The 22,030-nt window shown below is 34.3% G+C and overlaps 3 protein-coding genes across 7 annotated transcripts in view; all 3 read right to left on the reverse strand.

Moving 5' to 3' along the window:
* Nucleotides 1–15,017, reverse strand: part of LOC111507102 (very long chain fatty acid elongase AAEL008004) — a 36,035-nt gene extending 21,018 nt beyond the window's left edge. For both annotated transcript variants that reach the window (XM_074180474.1, XM_074180473.1), the window contains exons 1-2: nucleotides 14,867–15,017; nucleotides 11,742–11,839 (exon numbers count right to left, since the gene is read on the reverse strand). In XM_074180474.1, coding sequence (XP_074036575.1) covers nucleotides 11,742–11,796 — 55 coding nt within the window. In that variant the 5' untranslated portion in view covers nucleotides 11,797–11,839; nucleotides 14,867–15,017. The remainder of the gene's footprint in view (nucleotides 1–11,741; nucleotides 11,840–14,866) is intronic.
* Nucleotides 290–7,208, reverse strand: LOC141484858 (uncharacterized). The gene is made up of 2 exons (XM_074180475.1): nucleotides 3,843–7,208; nucleotides 290–3,794 (listed from the first exon to the last, which is right to left on the reverse strand). Exon 2 carries the CDS (start codon nucleotides 1,055–1,057, stop codon nucleotides 320–322), a length of 738 nt encoding a protein of 245 aa, XP_074036576.1. The 5' UTR covers nucleotides 1,058–3,794; nucleotides 3,843–7,208; the 3' UTR covers nucleotides 290–319.
* Nucleotides 15,018–20,762: 5,745 nt separating the features above from the next.
* LOC111507302 (very long chain fatty acid elongase AAEL008004) overlaps nucleotides 20,763–22,030 on the reverse strand; it is a 49,239-nt gene continuing 47,971 nt past the window's right edge. For all 4 annotated transcript variants that reach the window (XM_023162612.2, XM_023162604.2, XM_023162598.2 and 1 more), the window contains exon 9: nucleotides 20,763–21,064. In XM_023162612.2, coding sequence (XP_023018380.2) covers nucleotides 20,840–21,064 — 225 coding nt within the window. In that variant the 3' untranslated portion in view covers nucleotides 20,763–20,839. The remainder of the gene's footprint in view (nucleotides 21,065–22,030) is intronic.

Here is a 22,030-nt window from a genome sequence, read left to right on the forward strand (position 1 = left end):
CAGTTTAAGATGTTTTCGACTAACCCACCTTGTATCTGAAGAAAAACAATACAGCTATAAAACTTTTAATCCGATTATGTAGGTATTTTGAGTGGAAATGAGTGACCAGTGTCGTAGAGTATATGATTAAAACATTAGTTACTTTAAATAAATAAATATATTAATATTCTTAAACTGTAGGTACTGTAAACTGTGTTTTTATTTTTAAAAAATTTCTTTATTTTATTCAAAAATAATAAGTTACTTGCAATTTGTAAAAGATACATTTATTTAATTAATACCTATTTTTAAATGATATAAACTACGATTACTTACAAAACTATTCAAATTCAAAATAAACAGGATCATCTTCGGAATCCGAGTCGTCTTGCAGGTTAATAATTAGCGGTTGTGTCTCTACAGTCGCATCAATTATATTGTCAAGATCCCACATTTTTTGTTCTTCTTCTATTGCATGTCTTACTGCATCTCGCCAATTTTGTTCTGTAATATGTTGTAAAGACTCATATAACAATTCACGTACAGCTTGTATTTTATATGACGTATTTTTTCTAGCCACATAGCTTTTCATTTGTGCCCAAATGAGTTCAATTGGATTTAATTCGCAGTGGTAGGGTGGAAGTCTAAGGACTGTGATGTTTCGTCTTTCCGCCATTTTGTCAACTACGTATTTCTTGAACTTAGATTTGTGTTGCCGGGCAATTTTTAAAAGTTCTGTTTTAACCATTCCATCTTCGTAAGGCAGGGACTTATTCCGCAGCCAGTCAATGATATCCTGTTTCTTCCACGCAGTCGTTGGAAGTCTTTCAACTAGTCGTGAATGATAAGGTGCATTATCTAATACTATAATTGAGTTTGGTGGTATATGTTCAATCATCTGCTCAAAATACTCTTCGAAAACATCAGCTGTCATCTCCTCGTGATAGTCTTTTGTGCTTTTGGATTCAAATTCCAACAAACCATGCTTAGCAAATCCTTTTTCACTGCCAATGTGAGAAACTATTAATCTACTGCTTTTACCAGAGGGTGGGGAAATACCAGTAGACCAACCTTCCATAAAGGCTTGCCTGGAGCTTGATATATTTTTATCTGTCCAAATTTTTGTGAGAGTATGACCTGCGTTTACCCACGTTTCGTCCTGATAGTAAATTGGCCTTCCTTCAGCCCGAAATTTTCGTATAGATCTTAGATACTTTCTTCTCCAACATATTATCTCTTCCCGGTCAATCAAAAGTGATTTTCAGTCTGATTTCTCCCACCGACATGAGGCAAATCCGGGTCGTCTCTAACTTCTTGTAAAATTTTGTTTAAGTTGGGTATTTTTTATTTGTAAAAAAATTCGTGAATTTTCCTTCGAATACCATTTTTGGCAAATTCATCAATTTCAATAGGTTTTCTCCCCCTCTTTAAGTATTCGTTTGTATTTGGGTTAGCTATACCTTTTTTTTTCTTTCTGATAGGAACCTATATATTGTTGACTCCCCTACGCCCGTCATGTTGGCACAACTCTTGATTATGTTCTGAACAGTGTTTGTGGGATTCTGAGAAACCAGAGCATCGTGAACGTTCAAAACAATAGTCTTCTCTCTTGGTGAATAGACAGACTTACTGACTGTACGCAACAGTACCGGTGTAAAACTTGATGATGTTGATGATGATGACGAAGCCATCGCAAGCAATCAAACAAAACAAGCAGGAACGAAAGGTACGTATATGTTTGTAGGAATATGAAAAAAAGTTACTCACGCACTGCACAAAATTCGCAAAATAAATATTAGAGACGTTAATTACTGCCGTAGACGCCGAAACACCAACGAGCCGTAAATTAAATGCGATTAAAAAATGTACTGAACCAAAAATTATTTTCGTTCGTAACAACTTCACCCTTTCAAGGCAAGTTTCGAATATAAACTGAAGCTTTATATTTAATGAATAAACACCTCAGGAACCTCCGCCTATGATTTTACGAGTTTTACGACCGTTTTATGACTTGGGCCCTCATTTTGTGCTATCGACAAATTATGAACGGACTATAATATTATTTATTTCAATATTAATCAGTCCTGGAGCAGCTATTATAGAGAACCTGCGGGACCTTTTGGTGAATCGGAACTAGCACTCATGGTGGCGAAATTTAGCATTTAGTATGTGAGAGAAATTGAATTTTATACTGGTCGCTGTACTAATTACAAAGTAATTATTAACTTTAAGAATGGCAAACGTCATTATTATTAAGAGTGGATTTCAAAAAATAAATGCCTCGGAATACGACCGTCATCAGATAAAAAAGGTGAAAATTTATTTGTAAGTAGGCATGTGAAAGATGTTGAAGAATGGAAGTCTGGACTTACTAGTTTGATTAAAGCAAAAGTTAGACGTCAGACTGAAATTAAATTGCATTATGATGTTACACTTGATGTAAGTTTTTGATTTATTTTTCTTAAAATTGTTAATAATATATTTCATTCGAAAGTTGTAAGTATTAAGGTTATTTTAATATTTCAGATTGATGTTAATCGAAATGCTACTGACAGGCAATAATTGCCCTGCTGTATGTGAACTATATCATCAATGTCTGGTAAAAGATCAATGTTTATTTTATCCAAGATACTGTACACTTTGATTCTGGCAATACAACGTTCCACTTGCAATATTATAAGTTTATTCTATTTCATCTTCAGTTAAATGCCCATTATTCAAAAATGGAGGTGTTATAATGATTGCATTTGGTACATCAAAAGAATTTTTTATTCCAGGAAAACCTTTATCTGCCATCACTTCATCACCTGGTTCTAGTAATTTTGAAAAGTTACTATCATTAGTAATAATAGGGTCACTAGCTCTTCCACCGTAACACTCAGATTTAAATGATATCATTCCTGAAGGTTTAATTCCCAGTAAAAATTTCACTGTGTATCCTGATTGATAATCAGAATACATGTGATTTCGTATTAACACGAGACTAGGTTGTTCGGACTTAATTTCTGTACAGTCTATTATCACTCTACAATTAGGGTAATGCATTTTAAATGATGGTGACATATTTTTTTGTATGTCTTCTTTGCTTGGCCAGAAAATAAAATTTCGAGTTTTTTGTGCTAGTACAGACAGCACATCATGAAATATTCTAGAAATACATGTTGGATTTATATGAAAGAAAGTAGCAATACAGTCAAATGATAAAACTGTCTTGATTTTAATTGAGAAAATTAACAATTTATTTTCAAGGTTTATTTTTTTAATTTTAATGGGTGGTAAAATAATTTAAACACTTCTGGTTTAACTCCAGTTACAGCCAAGAGTTGTTTATCATGTTTTATAGAATCATATCCTCGAAATCCTAACAGTAAAATTGGTACGTCAGGTCCACTACTTTTATCTTTTGTCACTATGTAAGTTTTTGAATTATTAGTAAATGGTATTGTTGCCTGAGTTGAAACATTATTTGACCCACGATCAAAGTCACATGAAAAAATAAACGCATTACTAATATATTGGAATTATACCACTTGAATTGATTCATTCGACGTTGATTTAGTGACAGTTTCATTTATATTTGTTGACTGGAAACTTTCACATAAATTGTTGAATAGTTCTTGTTCATCACTAACACAAGGTAAAACTTCAGATACTGATTTTTTTCCAACGATTGAATCGATCCAAGTTCACAGTTGAAGGCTGGTTGGAAAAATTGTTGGATTATATGCTGGATGACGAGGATCTTCAGATTCATTTCCTCCAATAAAATAATGACTACATATTCTTGAGTAGGCTGCCATGGGGTACCATCTGGACTGATAAAATAATAAGCATATATTTATTGTCAGCATATATACACTTACTTAATACGATTCACTGCCTTTATCCACTTTCGTCGACGTTCTAATAAATACGGTTTTGATGGAAACGTTTAAAATTTTATATTTAAATCCGATTTATTGTAAGTGTCGTGACACAATACAACACAACAAGCAGTGTTACCAGATCTTAGTTTGTTTTTAATATTTTTTTCACTCATAATCACTGTAATTTAATAATCAATGTTTATTGTTTCAATATGGTTATTGTAAAATATGTTAACTCATACATTTCTAAACATTGTAAAAAAGTAATTAATAATGAATTATATTTTTTTACAAATTGCTTGACCTCACATATAAACTTACAAAATTAACGAGAGAAGCGCCACTAGTCTCTACGCAGGTTCTCTATACATATAATCTGTTTCAAATGATAAAACAAGGATTTTCAACACGTATTGGCCATTTCCATTACATATATAAAAACACTCACTATCAGTATCAACAGTGGAAAAATATTATCAAATCTCAGAAAACGAACAAGGCAACAATTTTATTGCAGTTTCAATATGAAACATGTAGTTTAGAAAACTTATCACAGATACACATCGAGTTCATAAGCATGAATTGTAGATTGAGGTTTTTGTACCTAATAATTACAAAGGAGAAAATGGTTTCTTTCCTCTCACTGTACAGTTTCTAAAGCTTTATAAATTCATGAATGATTTGAATAATTTACCGAAATATCATTGACACTTTTTTTGGGTAATTGTCACCTTCCACAATCTGAAAAAATATAAAAATTATAATGGTGAACATCGGGTGGAATGGAATAGGACAAGAAAGATTACCAATGAGCCTCATTCTAAGAGACGTAAGCTAAAAGAATCAGCGTATATTCTCATGTCTGGAGAGAACTGTATCTCGAATAGCTCCTTAGAAATAGACCGTACTTGGCTACCCATCTTGAAGAAAACTTTGGATAGTGGCGAAATGGCAACAAACTGATATCGGAGAGTACCTTGTATTACATCGAATATTTCAGTTGTCAATCAACAACATTGACATAATTTCATATTTCAAAACTTCTTTGACATCTGTCGAAGAAGTAAAGAAATAAGCTCTCAAAAAAAGGAATAACTGCGTATATATTCGAATTTTTATCCATTTCTGAAGACGGAGGCAGATTTTGGCCTCCGAAACGTAAAAGATAAGTATTATTTCTTAATAATTTTTTTGATAGGCAAAATTGTTAAATACGACAAGTTACTGATAAATAGAAGATTTTTCTTTGTGAAAAATACTTTGATTTTTTCGCAGTAACTTATCGGGGTAAACTAAAAAGTTTGCTCTTCTACACTTGTATAAAGTTCTCCATTATAATTTTTATATTTTTTCAGATTGTGGAAGGCAACAATTACCCAAAAAAAAGGTCGATAAAAACTGATTTTTTCCTCCACAAAAAATGACTTTCGTTGAATATCATTGACACATTTCATTCTATGTAATTTATTCCAGCGTTCACGCCAAATGTATGATGATGTTTGTACTGTTATCATTATCAATGCTCAAATCATATCATACATTAACTATGATGAAAAGAAAATGCAATTATGGAAATGTAGGCTTTCACGGCTGGCGTAAACGTTTTGGTTGGATTTCGGGTTTTGCCGTAGCCTTCTTTGATTATAATCTCCAAACGTTTCGACTGTAACTGTGGCAATCATCTTCAGTGGCGTTGTCGATGTACTCTTCTTGACGTGTCAATTGACACGGGGCTCTCCTCGTGGGGGTAAAAGGGGCGCGTTTACATATGAAAATTACCTTTTCATCGCTGTTTCTCCGTACCGCTATATTTTTGGAGGCTGAAATTTTGTACGTAGGTTCGTTTCATATTGTAGATGTGCAGTAAGAAAAGATTTTCAAATATTCCAACTGTGGCGCCAACCGCGGAGAAAAAAGTCTCGTTCAATAAACAAAATTATCTTTCCATCACTGTTTCTCCATGTCCTTGTATTTCCTGTGGGTGAATTTATATTTAGTATCAGCATTGCACCGGTGCGGAGCCGGGGCAAGTCGCCAGTTGTATATTATTCAACGAACAAGAAATGTGGCCTTTGCTCGTGAGGATGAAGTTCGTCACCTTCATTTCGCGTCGTAAATCATCCATGCAAGTAATAGTCATTTTCCCAAGTGGAATACTGTACTTTTTATGACTTATAGTAGAGATATTTCAAAATAAGACAAGCAACAAGAAATATCAGAAATGCTCATGCAATTAACTGAAACTCACACTGATTTCAAACCAAGATTGAGTATAAATATTGCGTATTGATTAGGAAATAACTGTGAAAACATAACTCTTCCTGATAACACTAAATTTATATCGTGTGATTTCCTAAATTAATTTCTCATTATTCCTCCAATTTAAACAGGAAATTCTAGAGCAATTTCATATTTCCATATTTAGAAATTATTTTCAATATACTGCAGCTAAGAACTTATAATGGGAAACCCGAAAGTCCTAAAATTTTTGTTGTCGTCCTTGGAAATGAAATTCATATTGAACACTCATTCAATATTTTGTTGTACAGATCCGTGGATGATATCATAGTCTGGTGCAGGTAGGCACCTGGACAAGTTTTTCAAATTTGTTTATTCCATTCATCATCGATTGAATTCACCACTGAAATTGATGTAAACAATTCATTGAAGTTTTTAGATTTGATTAGTTCTTGCCCGCGTACAATTTTGTTTGACACATTAAGTTTCGTGACAGTCCATTTTCAACAAATAGTTACATATTTTTTTATTAACCCAAAACTTCAGGTTTGCAACTTCAAAACTGACGAAATTCATTACAATATTTGAACCTCCATTCTTTCCTCTTGGAAATGGAAATCCTGATTCCCTTTCTTCATGCTTATTCACGCTATACAAAGAACCTACCTTAACAGCACATTTCAAGGTTTTAAATTCAGTAGCTTCGGCTGTACATTGATATAAGAGCGGGCAACAGCCAGTAATGTATGTTTTCACTTACAAAATACAGTAACTGAAAAAATATGCCAACTGCACTGAGTAATGAATAGCTTCGAGAATCGAATTATGTTACCTTAAAGAAATTCGCAAAACTAACACAGCCGTCAACGGCGTTGGCCCTCACGCTTCCGCCCGCGTTCGGGTCACTTTCTTGAACGCTTCATCGCTTAGACCGCCCCTATTCCCCCGCGCATCTTCCCCTGTCGTCCTACAGCAGACGCGACGCGTTTATCTTATCGTGATAACTTTCAAACGATTCGTCCAAATTACTTAGTGTAAAAAAACGAAGTTTTTACTATACATTGATACAGTTGTCAAAACGACAACTGTATCAATTCTCATAAGAATTTGACAGATGTTCTGAAATGAGGTAGATATATGCTATCGCGAACTTTCATTTAGAACTATTTAATATAAGAAGTACACATAACCTTTGTGAATTGTAGCCTATATGGCTGGTTAGCCGTGGTCTTATAAAACCTGAAGTACCGAACGTTTCGTTCGCTACTGCAGCAGACATCATCAGTGCGAGGACGAAGGTTATACTTCGGAGTAAAATAAGATGATTAACGATTTTGCGAAGCGTCAGAAAACAAGTTGAATATGCACTGATCTTGTCTCCATGATGTGCAGGATGATGCCGCAAACTTCCTATGTTGTGTCCAAGCGGTGAAAAACACTCCATCGAGATTTTCACTATAAACTGCGGAAAATTGTTAACTGTGAGCAAGCACTATATAACATTAAGCCAACTACACCATCTCTTCCTTCACACATGCGCTCGACCGAAAAAAGGTAGGAAATTCAACTTGTACAGAGTATAATGAAATTAAATAATGCACACCCTCAAAATAAAGTAAATTAACATTACAACAATAATTCAAAAACAGTTCAAAAATGATAAAAACAATACATAAAGAGCAAGAATATTGTTACGGACATTGTCATACATAATTCTTCGACACATCCTTATCAGCATAAAGTAGCAGCAATCAACATCAGGCTATTATGCACATGGTGCAGTTTTGTGAATTATTCAGTGGAAATCTCACGAAAGGAGTGTTACTTGAATAAGAACATTATAGATTTTCATCAAGTATCAGCCAATCCCATCACTTTCTCGCTGAATGTAAACTTGCCCGGACGGAGCCGTGGAAGCTATTTTCGTTTTTTTTTACCGTGGTCTGCAGGTTTTAATACGTAGACGTTTCGTCTACTACTACGGTAGATATTATGAAAGGCGATGTGGTAACGGTCGCAGTACCCGAGTTGGTGCACGAGTTGTTGTTCCACAGTAACTGCGTTAGCACATCGCCTTCGATAATGTTTGTTGTAGTAGCAGACGAACGGCCAGTCATAAAAACCTGCAGCCTACGGAAAATCCGGAAAATAGCTTTCACACCGACATCATTACCGTTTAAGCATAAGATTTTAGTCTTGGGAAATAGGTACATAGGTAAGGCAGATACTACCCTATTTCTGTCTCTCTGTCTGTTTCTGTTCAAAATATGAAGTCGAAACTTATGCGAGCGATTAACGAGGTCATACCTTTTATCCTTAAGGATTTTCCTGTATTGTTTTGTCCTTGAAGAAAATGATAATGACGACCTTCTCTAAATTTCACTCAAACGAAAGAATGTTTAAAGTCATTGATTTCAATGAAGTCAAAACTTGGGCGAGCTAAGGGTTTAAAATCTGTTTAAAAGCTGATTAACGGAAAAACATATTTTAAACAGATTTTAAACCCTTAGCTCGCTCAAGTTTTGACTTCATTGAAATCAATGACTTTAAACATTCTTTCGTTTGAGTGAAATTTAGGGAAGGTCGTCGTTATAATTTTTTTCGAGGACAAAACACTACAGGAAAATCCTTAAGGCACTTTGCCTATGCGAAAGTAGCGATTCACATTGGATTTGAATCGCTGGAATTTAAATCCATTTGGAAAAACGTTCTCAAGAAGTTTATTCCACATAAACGCAGTTCTCCAGATGGAAGAATTCCTAACCAGTGAAGTTCGAGGTGTACTGAGTTGAACCCCAAAACGATGAGCAGCCACAGTCCGTCGCCTGTTGCGTATTTCTGATATGTACCGCTCTTGGTGGAATCAAATGTGCCAAATCACTCGAACACTTTCCGTGAACTTTTCTTCGATGTTCCAGGCTATCAAGGTTGCACGTGATGTTCGCGTCTCCAATCAGGCGGATGGCTCTTTTCTGGATGGAATCCAGCAACTTCAGGGTATGTTTGGGGGCAGATCTGAGCTTTATAAAATTGCTGAAGTGTGTCCAGTTTTCTAATTCGGAAAAGTATTCCAAGCTTTTGAGAAGCAGCCTTTGCAATTCCAGCAACATGATTCTGCCAAGAAATATTGGTGTCCATTAGTTACCAGAACCTACCGTGTAGGTATGATGGGAGATATGAAGGTTTCCAAATATTCATATCCTTGTAGGTATTTACCTATCACTACATGATCCAGTTTTCATGATTTTGAATTTGTTGGCTGTTGAAACTGAAGAACTAAACAGATGTATACAATGTGTCCAAGATAAGGATCCTAAGCATGGGAATCTCAGTACCTGTTGGAGATACAGCTTAGGTTAAATTAGGAAAAAGTTGTGTTCTTTAAAGCTTATTTACATGCCGTTTAGAAACTTGAAGAATATCCGACGTTTCGTTTTCAAAAAACCATCATCAACTTTATTTTTTTAAATAGCCCGAAAAAAAAGTACACCCTGTATCTGATTCCATTTTTTATTACGAATTCAACGATGTAACACATGCCATTGTTTTCTTTTTGTTTAAGGGAAAATTGCATTTTTTCTATTTTTAAAATGTATTTTTAAGTAGGTTATTAATGATTTTTTTAAAGTAATGAAAACAACAAAGAAATTAACGCATTTTTTATTTAATTCAAAGGAGGTGTTCAAACAGGTTTCCGTTATTTTCCAAACATAAGTATGATCTTCTAACTGTAGAACTTAAAACATCACGTAACATCTCTGGTGTAATACTGTTAAATGCGACAGTTACACATTCTCGTAACTGCTGTTCAGTTTCAAAAGAATGTTGGTAAACCCGGTTTTTAACAAAACCCCATATGAAGAAGTCCAGAGGAGTTAAGTCAGGGGATCGCGCTGGCCAAGACACTTCACTAAAGGTTCCAATCCACCTTCCAGGAAATCGCTGCGAAAGATACTCTCGAACTTGCCTAGAATTATGTGCAGGGCACCATCTTGTTGAAACCAACAGTTATTGACCTGTGCCAAAGGTGAATTATCTAAACAGTCTTCCAAATAGTTTTGCAATAAATGATGGTATCGTTCGGCGGTCAAAGAATTATAGTAAGAAAACGGACCTAGTATTTTAGTTCCTAAAATTGCACACCACATAATAAACCCAAAACGTTCTTGATGTCTTGATATTTTCTTAACACGCGGATTTTGCTGAGCCCAGTAATGCGTATTGCGGCGGTTGAAGATACCATTATTAGTGACCATACTTTCGTCGGACCATATTATTTTTGAAGGGAAATTATAATTTTCTTCAGACGCGCGTGTATACCATTCGCAAAAATTTCGGCGCCGTTCGAAATTCCCTGGTTGAAGTCCTTGGCAAATCCGAAATTTATAGGGGTGATATCTATTTTTACGCAAAATAAATTGAGCTGTGGATTTGGCTACTCCTACATTATTTTCGATTTGCCTAGTTGATATTTCAGGGTTCTCAACAACTGCTTGTAAAACATTATTTTGGACTTCTTCTGAAGATTCCTTTTTTCGAGATAAAACAGGCTTTTTAAATGAACCATATTCTTTTAAATTTCGAGCCAGCTCTAAGAAAATGGATTTACATGGCTGCTTTCTTTCTGGATATGTATTAAGATACATTGCTGCTGTATTAACAGTATTTTTGTGACACTTTTCTTCATGTCTATAATGCTCACCCGGCATATTCGACGATAATAACACAATATTATCTATTCAACAATAAACAATAATAACGACAACAGTAACAATAACCCAAAAAACAACAACTCGACAAACAGGCTAACAACAACGACAATTGCTATTTTATCGTGTAATTAAATAATATTTGACAGGCTCGGTGACAGGTATTTACGTCAAAGCATTTGTTTGCAACGCCTACTTAAAGATTTTTTTTAAAATAGAAAAAATGTAATTTTCCTTTAAACTAAAAAGAAAACAATGGCATGTGGTACATCGTGGAATTCGTAATAAAAAATGGAATCAGATACAGGGTGTACTTTTGTTTCGGGCTATTTAAAAAAATAAAGTTGATGATGGTTTCTTGAAAACGAAACGTCGGATATAAAATCTAAAAATACCATCGTGTAGTATCTTAAAAGTGCCAATGAAAAAGTGTTATTTGTTTTTTGATATCTTTTCAAATAAAGTCAGAAAAAAATAAAATTGATATTGTCAAATTCTCGTTTTTCCCAAATATCTCAGCAGACCATGAAAATTCTTCAAGTTTCTAAACGGCATGTAAATGAGCTTTAAAGAACACAACTTTTTCCTAATTCAACCTAAGTTGTATCTCCAACAGGTACTGAGATTCCCATGCTTAGGATCCTTATCTTGGACACACTGTATACCTCAGCAACTTCAATTGCTTCATGAAGTTCAGGCTTTTCAATCGTGAAATGTCCACTGAACTAGTTTTTTAAATAAATCTCGAAGTCGGAGAATGGATTCCTAATAGTGAGCACTTCTCGTTACCGTTTTCATAAATATATATTTTATTAACGATATAAATCCAAAAATAAACGCCACTTTCACACAGGAACCGATTTCAAATCATCGCCCCGAAGTTTCAAAATAATGATTTGTCTGTCTGTCTGTCTAAAAAAATTAAAAACGTGAGTGTCGAATAACTTACCTACGTATTGAGAAAGAAATTTATTGAGGAAGAAGACATCCAAGTAAAGACTCATCCTCGTCAACTCAAACTTAGGTGAGCTCTTTTCCAAAAATATTCTGTAACAATACAGATAAAATAATAATAATACATGTATTTGCAAATAATTCTCATTTACAGCCACATTGAGATACAATTTATCGTTTAAAAATAAATGGAAATCCACAAAGTAACTGTCCATGGTTCAAGTTCTATATGAAAGTAATCATTTGGATGTATTTCAAAGAAACACTATACAGGCACATGCATACATACTACTTTTGCACTAATACCATTGAATACAAGTTGAGTAAAATAAAACAACCTACTTTTAAAAGGTTTACGTACAACTATTAGGTAGGCTGAAAGGTTCGTATGCTAATTATTACTACTAGTATTAATTTCATATTTTTGGTTAACCCTAGCCTTCAAAAGACACGTGTACAAATTTCACAGCTATCGGACTATTAGTTTGTGGGATAGAATATTTTGAAAAGAAGCAACTTTATCTAAAGCAAATGGAACTTCAAACGTTCAAGCCAGTCTCTATATACCTACACAGTAGGTTTAATGGACTGACGCCTATCAGAAAACAACTACACCCCTGGCTAATACCACGAAGGGCGTTGGATTATATCAGACAGGCGTCAGTGCAGGAATCTTCACAGAAAATGTCCTGCATATGCAATTGGCAATACAACTGAAAGAGTCGACCTTCAATTATGAAACGGGCACACTTGCAGACCGGTTTCGGGCTTATTAGCCACTCATCAGTGCAAGATAGTGACCATCATCGACCTAAAGTCAATGATATTCCACAATTGAAAATCGGAATTCTTTCAGAGTATTTCATTCCTCTTCCGAAGAAGATGGAGTGACATTTTTGGTGTTCGCTCCAACTTCGGAAGAGGAATGAAATACTCTGAAAGAATTCCGATTTTCAATTGTGGAATATCATTGACTTTAGGTCGATGATGGTCACTATCTTGCACTGATGAGTGGCTAATAAGCCCGAAACTGGTCTGAGCATGTTTGGACTCATCAACATAATATCAAGTGGGCTCAAGCTGAAATCATCCACAAAGAGGAACACTGGGTTAGGAGAAAATTCAAGGAAGCCGCGTATATGTTGTCCAACAACGCAATTAGTCAAGCTAGCGTAGAGATACGTAACATATGGAAACCTCTCATCAAGCAGAAAACGACGAACTCCCGCCAAACGGTCATCTCCCGCTAAAACCAATGAAGCGGAAAGAGGGGATAGGTGAAAGGTGAAAGCACCCGAATGACCTATAAATATTCAGATCTCGAAGGAATAAGTCCAGTTATCACCCGAAGACGATTGTCTGTTGTTGACGAATGTTGACAAATTAATTTGCAGGTAGTGGTTCCACTAGTTAATTACCGAAAAATCAATTAGGATAATCATCATTTAACAAACAAAGTCCACATCGGACCAAAAAACTTTAGGTATATAAACAGCTAACCCTTGTGTTTAGATTCAGTATCAATTTGCTTCTCCTGAAGATGGTAACCTTGTTAGCGAAACGTGCGTCGAGTGCAAAAATATCAGTTTGGTGTTAGAGTAATTGATCTCTAGAAAAAGTTTCCAAAAATCGGTTTGCAAAACCACTCACTACCTCACCTAACCCGACGAACACACGGCACTGATAAAGAAATATTGTGAAACGGACAAAAAATTAGTATTTAGCCAGTCCACCTAGCCGAGTCTTTACTCCGAGTCTTTACTCCCTTGATAGACTATACTTAACTGAATAACAATTAATGCTGTACTAGTTAAAATCGATTCGTAAAAAAATAAAGTATAAAAAATGTTTATTGTAGGTTATCCCTAAGAGATAGGCATATACAATCGCGGACTTTTTTGTGGGACTTTTTAAGGTGTAGGTACATCACACATTATTTCGGCCAGCGTTTGCAGTGTTAACCCAAAAAATGTGTTTTACGACATCACATTAGAAACTTCTGAAATTATCAGTGTTTTTCTACTAATAACTCCTTCTACTAAAAACCCGCATCAAAATCCGTTGCTTAATTTTAAAGATATAAGCATAAATAGGAACAGTCAAATGAAGAATAGTGACCAGTTCAGTTTGAGATCTATTTTCTAAAATACTGATAAATGGTCATAAAAAGGGGGCTATCATAAAAGAGAGAGCAGCATAAAGTTACGTTTCTCCAAACTTATATACTGAGTAAACTATAATGCAGAGATATTTTTCGTATTTAATACAAATTATGAAATTACGAAACAACAACAAAAAATATTAACCGCTCCGAGGCGATTTGATTGATTCCAGTGGCGCATTTGCTTTTTCATCAATGTATCAATTACAAAAGAAAATGTAATTGAAAAACGCATATTTTCAGAATAGATACCCTTTTTAATTCAAATGAGATTTACATGGCTGGGGTTAGACCAAATAAGGGTACTGCCATCGTTACAACTCATCCCGTCCGTAACATAAAGTTATAATGTTTTGAATGAATCGAGTGTTCAATCTTGTAATGTTCGCCAGAACAATGCTGACTAGTTATTCATTCTGAAACTTTGTAGTCCCCATTTGAGGATGATAGTGGGAAAGAAAGTTTTTCAACTTCTACTTCTCTCCATCTTGATACAAAAAATGTGGGAATCTCCCAAGGAAAGGAAGGAAGCAATCCATTTCAAAAAATTAACTCTATTCAAACATGTGTAAATCATGCAAAGAAGTAACTATCAGAAAAAAACTGGAAGGAACGCCTTCTCGAAACTACTCGAAAGCTACTTTCATGTAGACATTGAATTACACGAAAGATAAAATACTTTCTTTCCCAATAATTTTTCTTCTTTGTGAATCTATCCCTTCTACTATTTTTTGTTCATCACTATGTTCAAAAAAAAGTTGGTAATATAACAACAGAACAAAAATAAGAATTTATATATGGATTCATTCTTATTTTGATTAAACGAGAGAGAATCTACATTTTTTCCTTTTCATTCAAAAATTTCAATTGGTATAATAGAAAACGAATGTTTCAAGTAATGGAAAAAGTAGAAAAAATAATTGGAATGACCAATGGTTCCATTATATTCATTCATTTACCTCTTTATATTTAAAAATTAGCACAGCAGCTATCGAAACTTATTCGTGTGTTCACTCGTAATCACTCACACTTTTGAATTTTCCTTATATATGCACAAATTAAAAATTGAGTCGACCAGTCTTCACGTGTTGTATTTATATATTTTCCAACGTTGAATGTAGCCATCAAAATCAAGGTGAGTTGATAATCAGTACAACTACAAAGTAACTGCGCGAAATCATTTGATATGAATAGTTTCGATAAACAATTTTTTTGGATGAAGGTGATTGACAGTTTCAAGATGAATTCCATCAGTTCGGGCTTCCATTGTCTACTATAAAATGATTTGAAATCCCTGAAATAACTAATAAAAAAAAGAATTAAAAATGAATAGCTGAAAAAAGTTTTTCAAGGCATTGGGGTTGAGATACTTGCCTTCTTGAAGCCTAATTTTTTACAGTTGACGAATTTGAAAATTTCCCTTATTTTTGTGGACAAACTGTTGATACAAAAACTCGAGAGGCAACATATCTGGTGGTTGGTCTAAATACTGGCAAAATATCAAAGAATAATGCAATAAAGCACTGTCTTGTTGAAACATGAACTTAACTTTATTATACTATTGATTCAGATCGGCATTTTCTGCAGCGGTGCCGGAAAACTCAAAAAGTTCAACACAACTGGCTTCGTCAAAAGATTTGCATCAAACAATTGTTTGATAAGTGCCACCAAATGACTCCAGAAATACATCGGAATATATGACAATTTGATGGCAATCAATTTGAACATTTTCAATCAACAGACACCCACTCAAATGGACTCAAATATTTTAATAATAATAATATCGTATTTATTATCTTTTAATACATTCAAATCAAATTAATTATGTACAGTTAATTCATTATAAGAAGATAAAAGGCGAAGTTCAATTTACATGATGACAAGTCATCATTCAATTGCTCTTCCACTTAACCTCAAAAATGTCGCCTAGTACGCAAAGGAATAAAAAAAAATGTTTAAATATCTTAAAATATTATGACTATTTAAAGATTTGTAATAGGTAGGTAGCTATTGGGTCATTAATAGTTTGAAGATAATAAGAATCGTTTGAAATTGATATTAAAATGATTGAAGTCATCTCGTTTCATGGGCTCGGAAATGTCATTATAAATTGCACAAATCTGGTAGCTGAAACTCCTTCTAAAGAACTCTGTGCGAAAGGATGGCGGAGTTAGTCGGCCTATATACCTTACATTAATATTATGCACATCAGTTCTAAAAGTAATTTTCTGGTGTAAGTAAGACGGCACTTTACTATTAATTATTTTGTGAAACAAAGTTGCAGCATGTAACACTCCCCTGTCGTTCATATTCAACCAGCCGGTATCCTTCAATTTATGTGATATTCTTTCTCTTCTTCTAATACCAAAAATTAACCGTAGGCAGGAATTCTCAACTTTTTGTATCTTTTTCTTGAATTGGTTGGTTAAACATGGACCATACAAAACATCAGCATAATTGAATATAGATAAAACTAATGATTCGCACAAATTCGCCTTCACATTCATGGGTAGGAAATTTCGGTGTCCATATATAATTTTGAGCAAATAATATGCACGCCTAATAAACTGATTAACCTGGCTTTCGAATTTCAAGTCCTTATCTAAAATGATGCCCAGGCTTTTGGCTTCTGGGACAACCCGAAGTACATCATTTACTACTTCACTCACAGATTTGCAAATATCATTTCTAGGGCCTTTTGGTCCAAAAACAATAACATTGGATTTACTACAAGTTATATTTAAGCAGTGATCAGAAACATTTTTCACAAAAAATTTTTAATCACTATTGATTTGAGTACACGCATTATCTATCATTTCAGATGACACTGAACTGGGTATCGTCTGCATACAAATGTATATTACAAAATTTTAAACATTTTGCAACTTGAGATGTGTAGATAGCAAACAAAAGGGGTCCCAAAATAGAGCCCTGTGGCACTCCACATATCAACTTTAAATATTGTGAGCTGTTTCCTTCTATAGTAACCTTTTGTTGACGGTTGGTGAGATACGATCTGATTAGTGATATAGCATTTTTAGAGAGCCCTTTATAGCCAAGAATTAATAACATTAAATCGAAGTTAATAGTATCAAACGCTCTACTCAAATCAAGAAGTACCAACACTGTATTATTTTTTTTCGTCACGTGCTCTTATAATATCGTCCACTATATGCAACAAAGCAGTTGTACAACTATGTCCTTTACGAAATCCGGATTGAGTTATTGGAAGTATAGAGAAATTGTCAATGTGTTCTTTCAACTGAACTTCAATAGCTTTTTCAAGAACTTTTGACAAAGTTGGTAATAAACTAATGGCGCGTAGGTCTTTGTATTCTGATGGATTATTTTTTTTTGAACAACTTTCACAATTGCTTTCTTCCATACCGTGGAAAAAATATTATTTTTCAGACAAAAATTCACAATATGTGTTACATATGGAATTATATGTGGACAGCACATTTTTATGAGTTTTATATTCAGTATATCATATCCCATTGCATTTGTTATATTAGAAATTGTTTCAAAAACAAACATATCATGTACTTCTTGAAATTTGAAGTCAAAGTCTATCAATTTACTGTCAGTGTAGAAAGAGTTGAGTTCGGGGGTGGTTCATTAATAGAAATTGAGTTAACAAAAAAATAGTGATTTTTTTTACGAAATGATCAGTCTGAATGTCAAAATTCAAGGAATAGTGTGGAGAAAATTTAATGAAATATCGACGGAATGAATTTCTTAAATATCTCACTCAAACCAGTCTAATATTTCGAAACATTTTCGAAAGATTGTTTGAATATGTTCATTATTGCAGTATGTATGCATATTTGGATGAGAAAAAAACTATACTTTGCATTGTTTGATGGAAGAACGATGGTGACGCAATATTTTAGTTGATGAACCTGCATTTTATTCTTATCTTGGTAGGTAAAATTATCGATTATCATTTTGTTAAAATTTCCTAATACAACCTAGTTCACTTTAGTGAAAAACGATCGCTTTTAATTGGTGAAAAATGCTTCTTGTACTAATTTGACACGAATATCTATATTGACGAGCAGAAATCCTGAATGGAAGTATTAACTAAGGATTGCAAATAAAATCCGCAAATGTTTTCGAAGTTTTTTTTGGACAAATTTGACTTCTACAACTCTTTGAAAGCTTGAAAGTAGTAACTTGGCACTATCCATTTGAATCATCGTCTTTAGAATTATTACACTATGCGGAACAAAAATACATAGCTGTTGTACAAACCAACTTTGCCTTGCGGCATTTTCAAAGTTTAGACTAGCAGTTTTTCTTACAATCACACAAGATGATATCAGTGATAGCTTTTGCTGGAGGGGACCAATGGTGTGACTGAAATTGGTGATTGAGATGCTAAGTTGTTGTGATATGAATCTCATAATTTTTGGCGACCTTTCTGCCGAAGATAGAGCTGCTTCGGTGGGATGTATGATACTAAACAAAAACAGTAGAGACTAATGCTTCTGGAACACTTCAAAAGTAGCAGACTTGCTAATTGATGACAGGTAAGACGTTACAGCACCCTTCATGATCACTTCTTCGTCTTGATGCTCATTGTGAACACCATGAATAGGTACAAAAATTTCCTTCCTTGCAGTACCGCCCATCAACCAAACGTCTTTTATAGCCATTTTTTCGAAGTGATGGAGAAGGAACAGAAATACATTTGTGTCTGTAGCAAACATAACAGTTTTCTATGCAAAACTTGGCATTGCATATGGAATGATCCCATTCTCAACTTTTCCGTGAAAAACTTCTGAAGGAATCATCTGAGTCATTCGTCGGCTGGAGAAAACCTCCCTATCATTGCTTGAACCTTCAGTAATCACAAGTTCTACGTGATCGAATTTAGCTTCTGTAAAATGTTCCGAAACAAACTCAATTGGATTAGTTTTAGATAAAGTATATTCACAATATCAATACAAAAAATACTTTTTTCAAGAAAAGTTCTATACCTTGCAATAATAAATTTTCGGAATAATGTTGATGTGAAATTTTTGATGTGAAACATCTATAGCCATACGTAAATCCGATTGCTCGCATGGCGACGCATACCGTAGCGACGCGTCGCCATGCACAAGCAACTGTGCGATTCTCTTCCCACTGGTTCCGCGTTACGCTATCTCTCTATCCACACTGAGCTCAGATACATATAGTGTATGTTTTTGTGTTTCCCACAGTATACATAACCTGTGTTTTACTGAATAAACGATTTTTAAAATAATTTAAAATAAAATTATGTAAAAGAGTAATTCGTTTAGGCCGGTCTCAACTCACTTACACTGTAGGTTAATGGACTGAAAACAACAACTTCTCTGGCTGATACCACGAAGGGCTTTGGATTATATCCAACAGATGTCACTGCAGGATTCTTCACAAAAGTTCCGCCAACAGCATATGCTGAAATCGATTATGTGAAGAATCGTGCACTGAAACTTGTCGGATATAATCCAACGCCCTTCGTGGTATTAGCCAGGGGTGTCAGTCCATCAACCTACAGTGTAGGTGAATTGAGACTGACCAAAACGAGTTGTTCTTTCAAATGCTTTGATTCACAGTCAGCCTTGAAGTATGCTCATCCTTCTTTTTTGTGACTATTTTCTTCTACATTCAATAATGTGGCCACTATAATGACGTCTTCTTCGTCAGAACTGCTATTGATAGACATGTTTCTGTCACCGCTCGATGTCAACTGAAATTCCCTTGAAATCGAACAAACAGCACCTTTGTTAATAATAATGTCGTCACAATATTATAATAATTCTTGCACAAAACCGGTCAACTTGGCGATAGTTCAAAAGAAACAACATGTAAATCAAAATTCAAATAATTTTCATAGCACACAATATTTTTATATTAATTAATAATTAATTTTAATTTCATTCTTATGAAGAATAATGCACTGAAACACTTTCTCGAAAAATACATTTTGTAAAACCTTACAAATTTTTTTTTTAATTTGTTATTAACAGGAACATCAGAAAATTAATGGTGGATTTTATATTGAAACAGGTTAAAAATAGTATTTATATAAATGTCTTTTACCTGAAAAATTGAAGCTATGCAGTGTGACCAACAATAGCTTCCATTTCAGTGCGATATGTTCTTTCTTTCGAAAGTGTTTCATGTAATGTGGTGGGTTTTAGAACTATATTGCGGTGTTAGATCGCCCAGGAATGCAATTTTAACTGCAGTATCATTATAGAAAGTTTAAATTTTATAGGTATGAGACTACAAAATGAGTGTTTCAAAAATGATTATTAAAGAAAACAGTAGCGATTCAGCGATAGGCTACTATTCTGTTCACCAGGATATTTTAATAAAATGATAAATAAAAAAATCTGTGTATGAATAACTATCACTTTCTCTGAGGCTGAGTAATGCGTGCATGTCTCATATTTCAATGATTAATAATACAATGAGTATGATTTTAATTGCTGTCATTATGAATCGATGAAATGTCACCTTTTGGTACAATCCCCTCGAAGTGACAGATACCTCCAAAAAATCCTAATTGGGAAGGTAGTTCTGTAATATTTCCTTCTAAATGTATTTCTATCACACATACCTTCATATGATACGTCTTCATTCAGTTAATTACGTGAACTTTGACATCTTTGATTTCGCAATAACAGTATAGAATGACACGAAGAACATATACATTAATTTTTAGGAATAGACGACATAGAATGACCGCAATGGTCGTCAGATTTTTTGCCCCGTGATTTATGTATGGATAACTCAAAAAGTGAAATAAAGGGAACACAACCGTTTGAAAATATTGGTAGGCACCCCCCCCCCCCCAAAGGCCTCATCAATTTATACTTCCATATTTTTTCGAAACAAACTGTTATATTACAGATATTCTTCTTGAAAAGTTTCATTGCAATACATGGACTTTTAAACTAGTGAGTTTTCTTCTCCGCTTTCTGCCGCCATGGCTTTTCACTGACTTCTTCACTGGATGCCCCACCTGTTTGCTTCTTGTTGTAAGCTCCATCATAAAACTTTTTGAAAAGATACAAAAATAACCCAGTTTCACAAGTTACCCAGTAGGAGATAGCTTTGGGATACGGACACTCAATGAACAGTGGTTGTGAGGATTGAATAATAACGGCTATGAACTGTGTCTGGAACAAAGTAATTATTTTTGAAACATTTTTTAGCATATTGTAAAATGAAGTGACATAAATCTGACAGGTGTATGTTAAGCATACCAGGACCGCGGGTAAATAAATGGCCAAGCGACATTTTTCAAGTGATCATTTGAGTAGTTAAAAATCTTAGTTGAAGAATCAAAAATGCATAACCTTTTGCCTCACAATTCCGGGCCAAAAAACATATTAATTCGCTGGTAAGTCACTATAAGGCCATTATTCAATTTCCCAAAATGTTTAAGACAAACTCAACCATCATCTGTTAAATTTTCAGGGAATATACTTTGATATTTCTTCCTGACGTTTCGCTGGCGCGAATGGATAGCTTCTTTAGAGGTTTATACATCCTGGATTAATATCCGGTAACTCCAGGTTGTATAAACCTCTGAAGAAACTAGCCACTCGCGACAGGGAAACGTCAGGAACACATTCCAAAAATCCACGGCTTTCAAACTCTAAAAATAGTGACAATGAAAACCTCGGTAGCAAAAGCCTCAATGACTTTTTTAAACAAGCGTCGTTGTTAGTTCATAAAGACGAAGAAGTAATTTCAAAAGTGTCAACTACACAAACATAAAATAAAAAATATATAAGGTATACAACGAAGAGAGTCGGAATAATTTTATGACCAGTTTTCCGCGAGATATTAGGGTTGATTTACATCAACTTGTATTATATATTTAACAAACTACTGCTGCTGAACATGTGTTCAATAGATTAGTGGTAGGTTTAACAAATTCACCCGCATTGACATTGGAAGATTAATCTTCCTTGAAGATGATCACTTGGTGATCGAAACTTGTGTCGAGGTGGTGAAATAACGGCTTGATGTTGGGATAAAACTGCATTACTACACCGAAAGTTCCAAACAGTGCATCAAGTAAACAAAAATAAAATGAGTAAAAAAAACTTTTTTTGTTAAACGGTTTTATTTAAAAA

The sequence above is a fragment of the Leptinotarsa decemlineata genome, unplaced genomic scaffold (assembly GCF_025532065.1).
Source record: "Leptinotarsa decemlineata unplaced genomic scaffold, Ldec_3_MD MMD2_tig00026294_RagTag_RagTag, whole genome shotgun sequence".
NCBI classification, from domain to species: domain Eukaryota; kingdom Metazoa; phylum Arthropoda; class Insecta; order Coleoptera; family Chrysomelidae; genus Leptinotarsa; species Leptinotarsa decemlineata.

What these genes read in the sequence shown, in the direction of transcription:
- LOC141484858 (XM_074180475.1), bottom strand. Translation starts at nt 1,057, where the DNA reads ATGGAAGGTTGGTCTACTGGTATTTCCCCACCCTCTGGTAAAAGCAGT.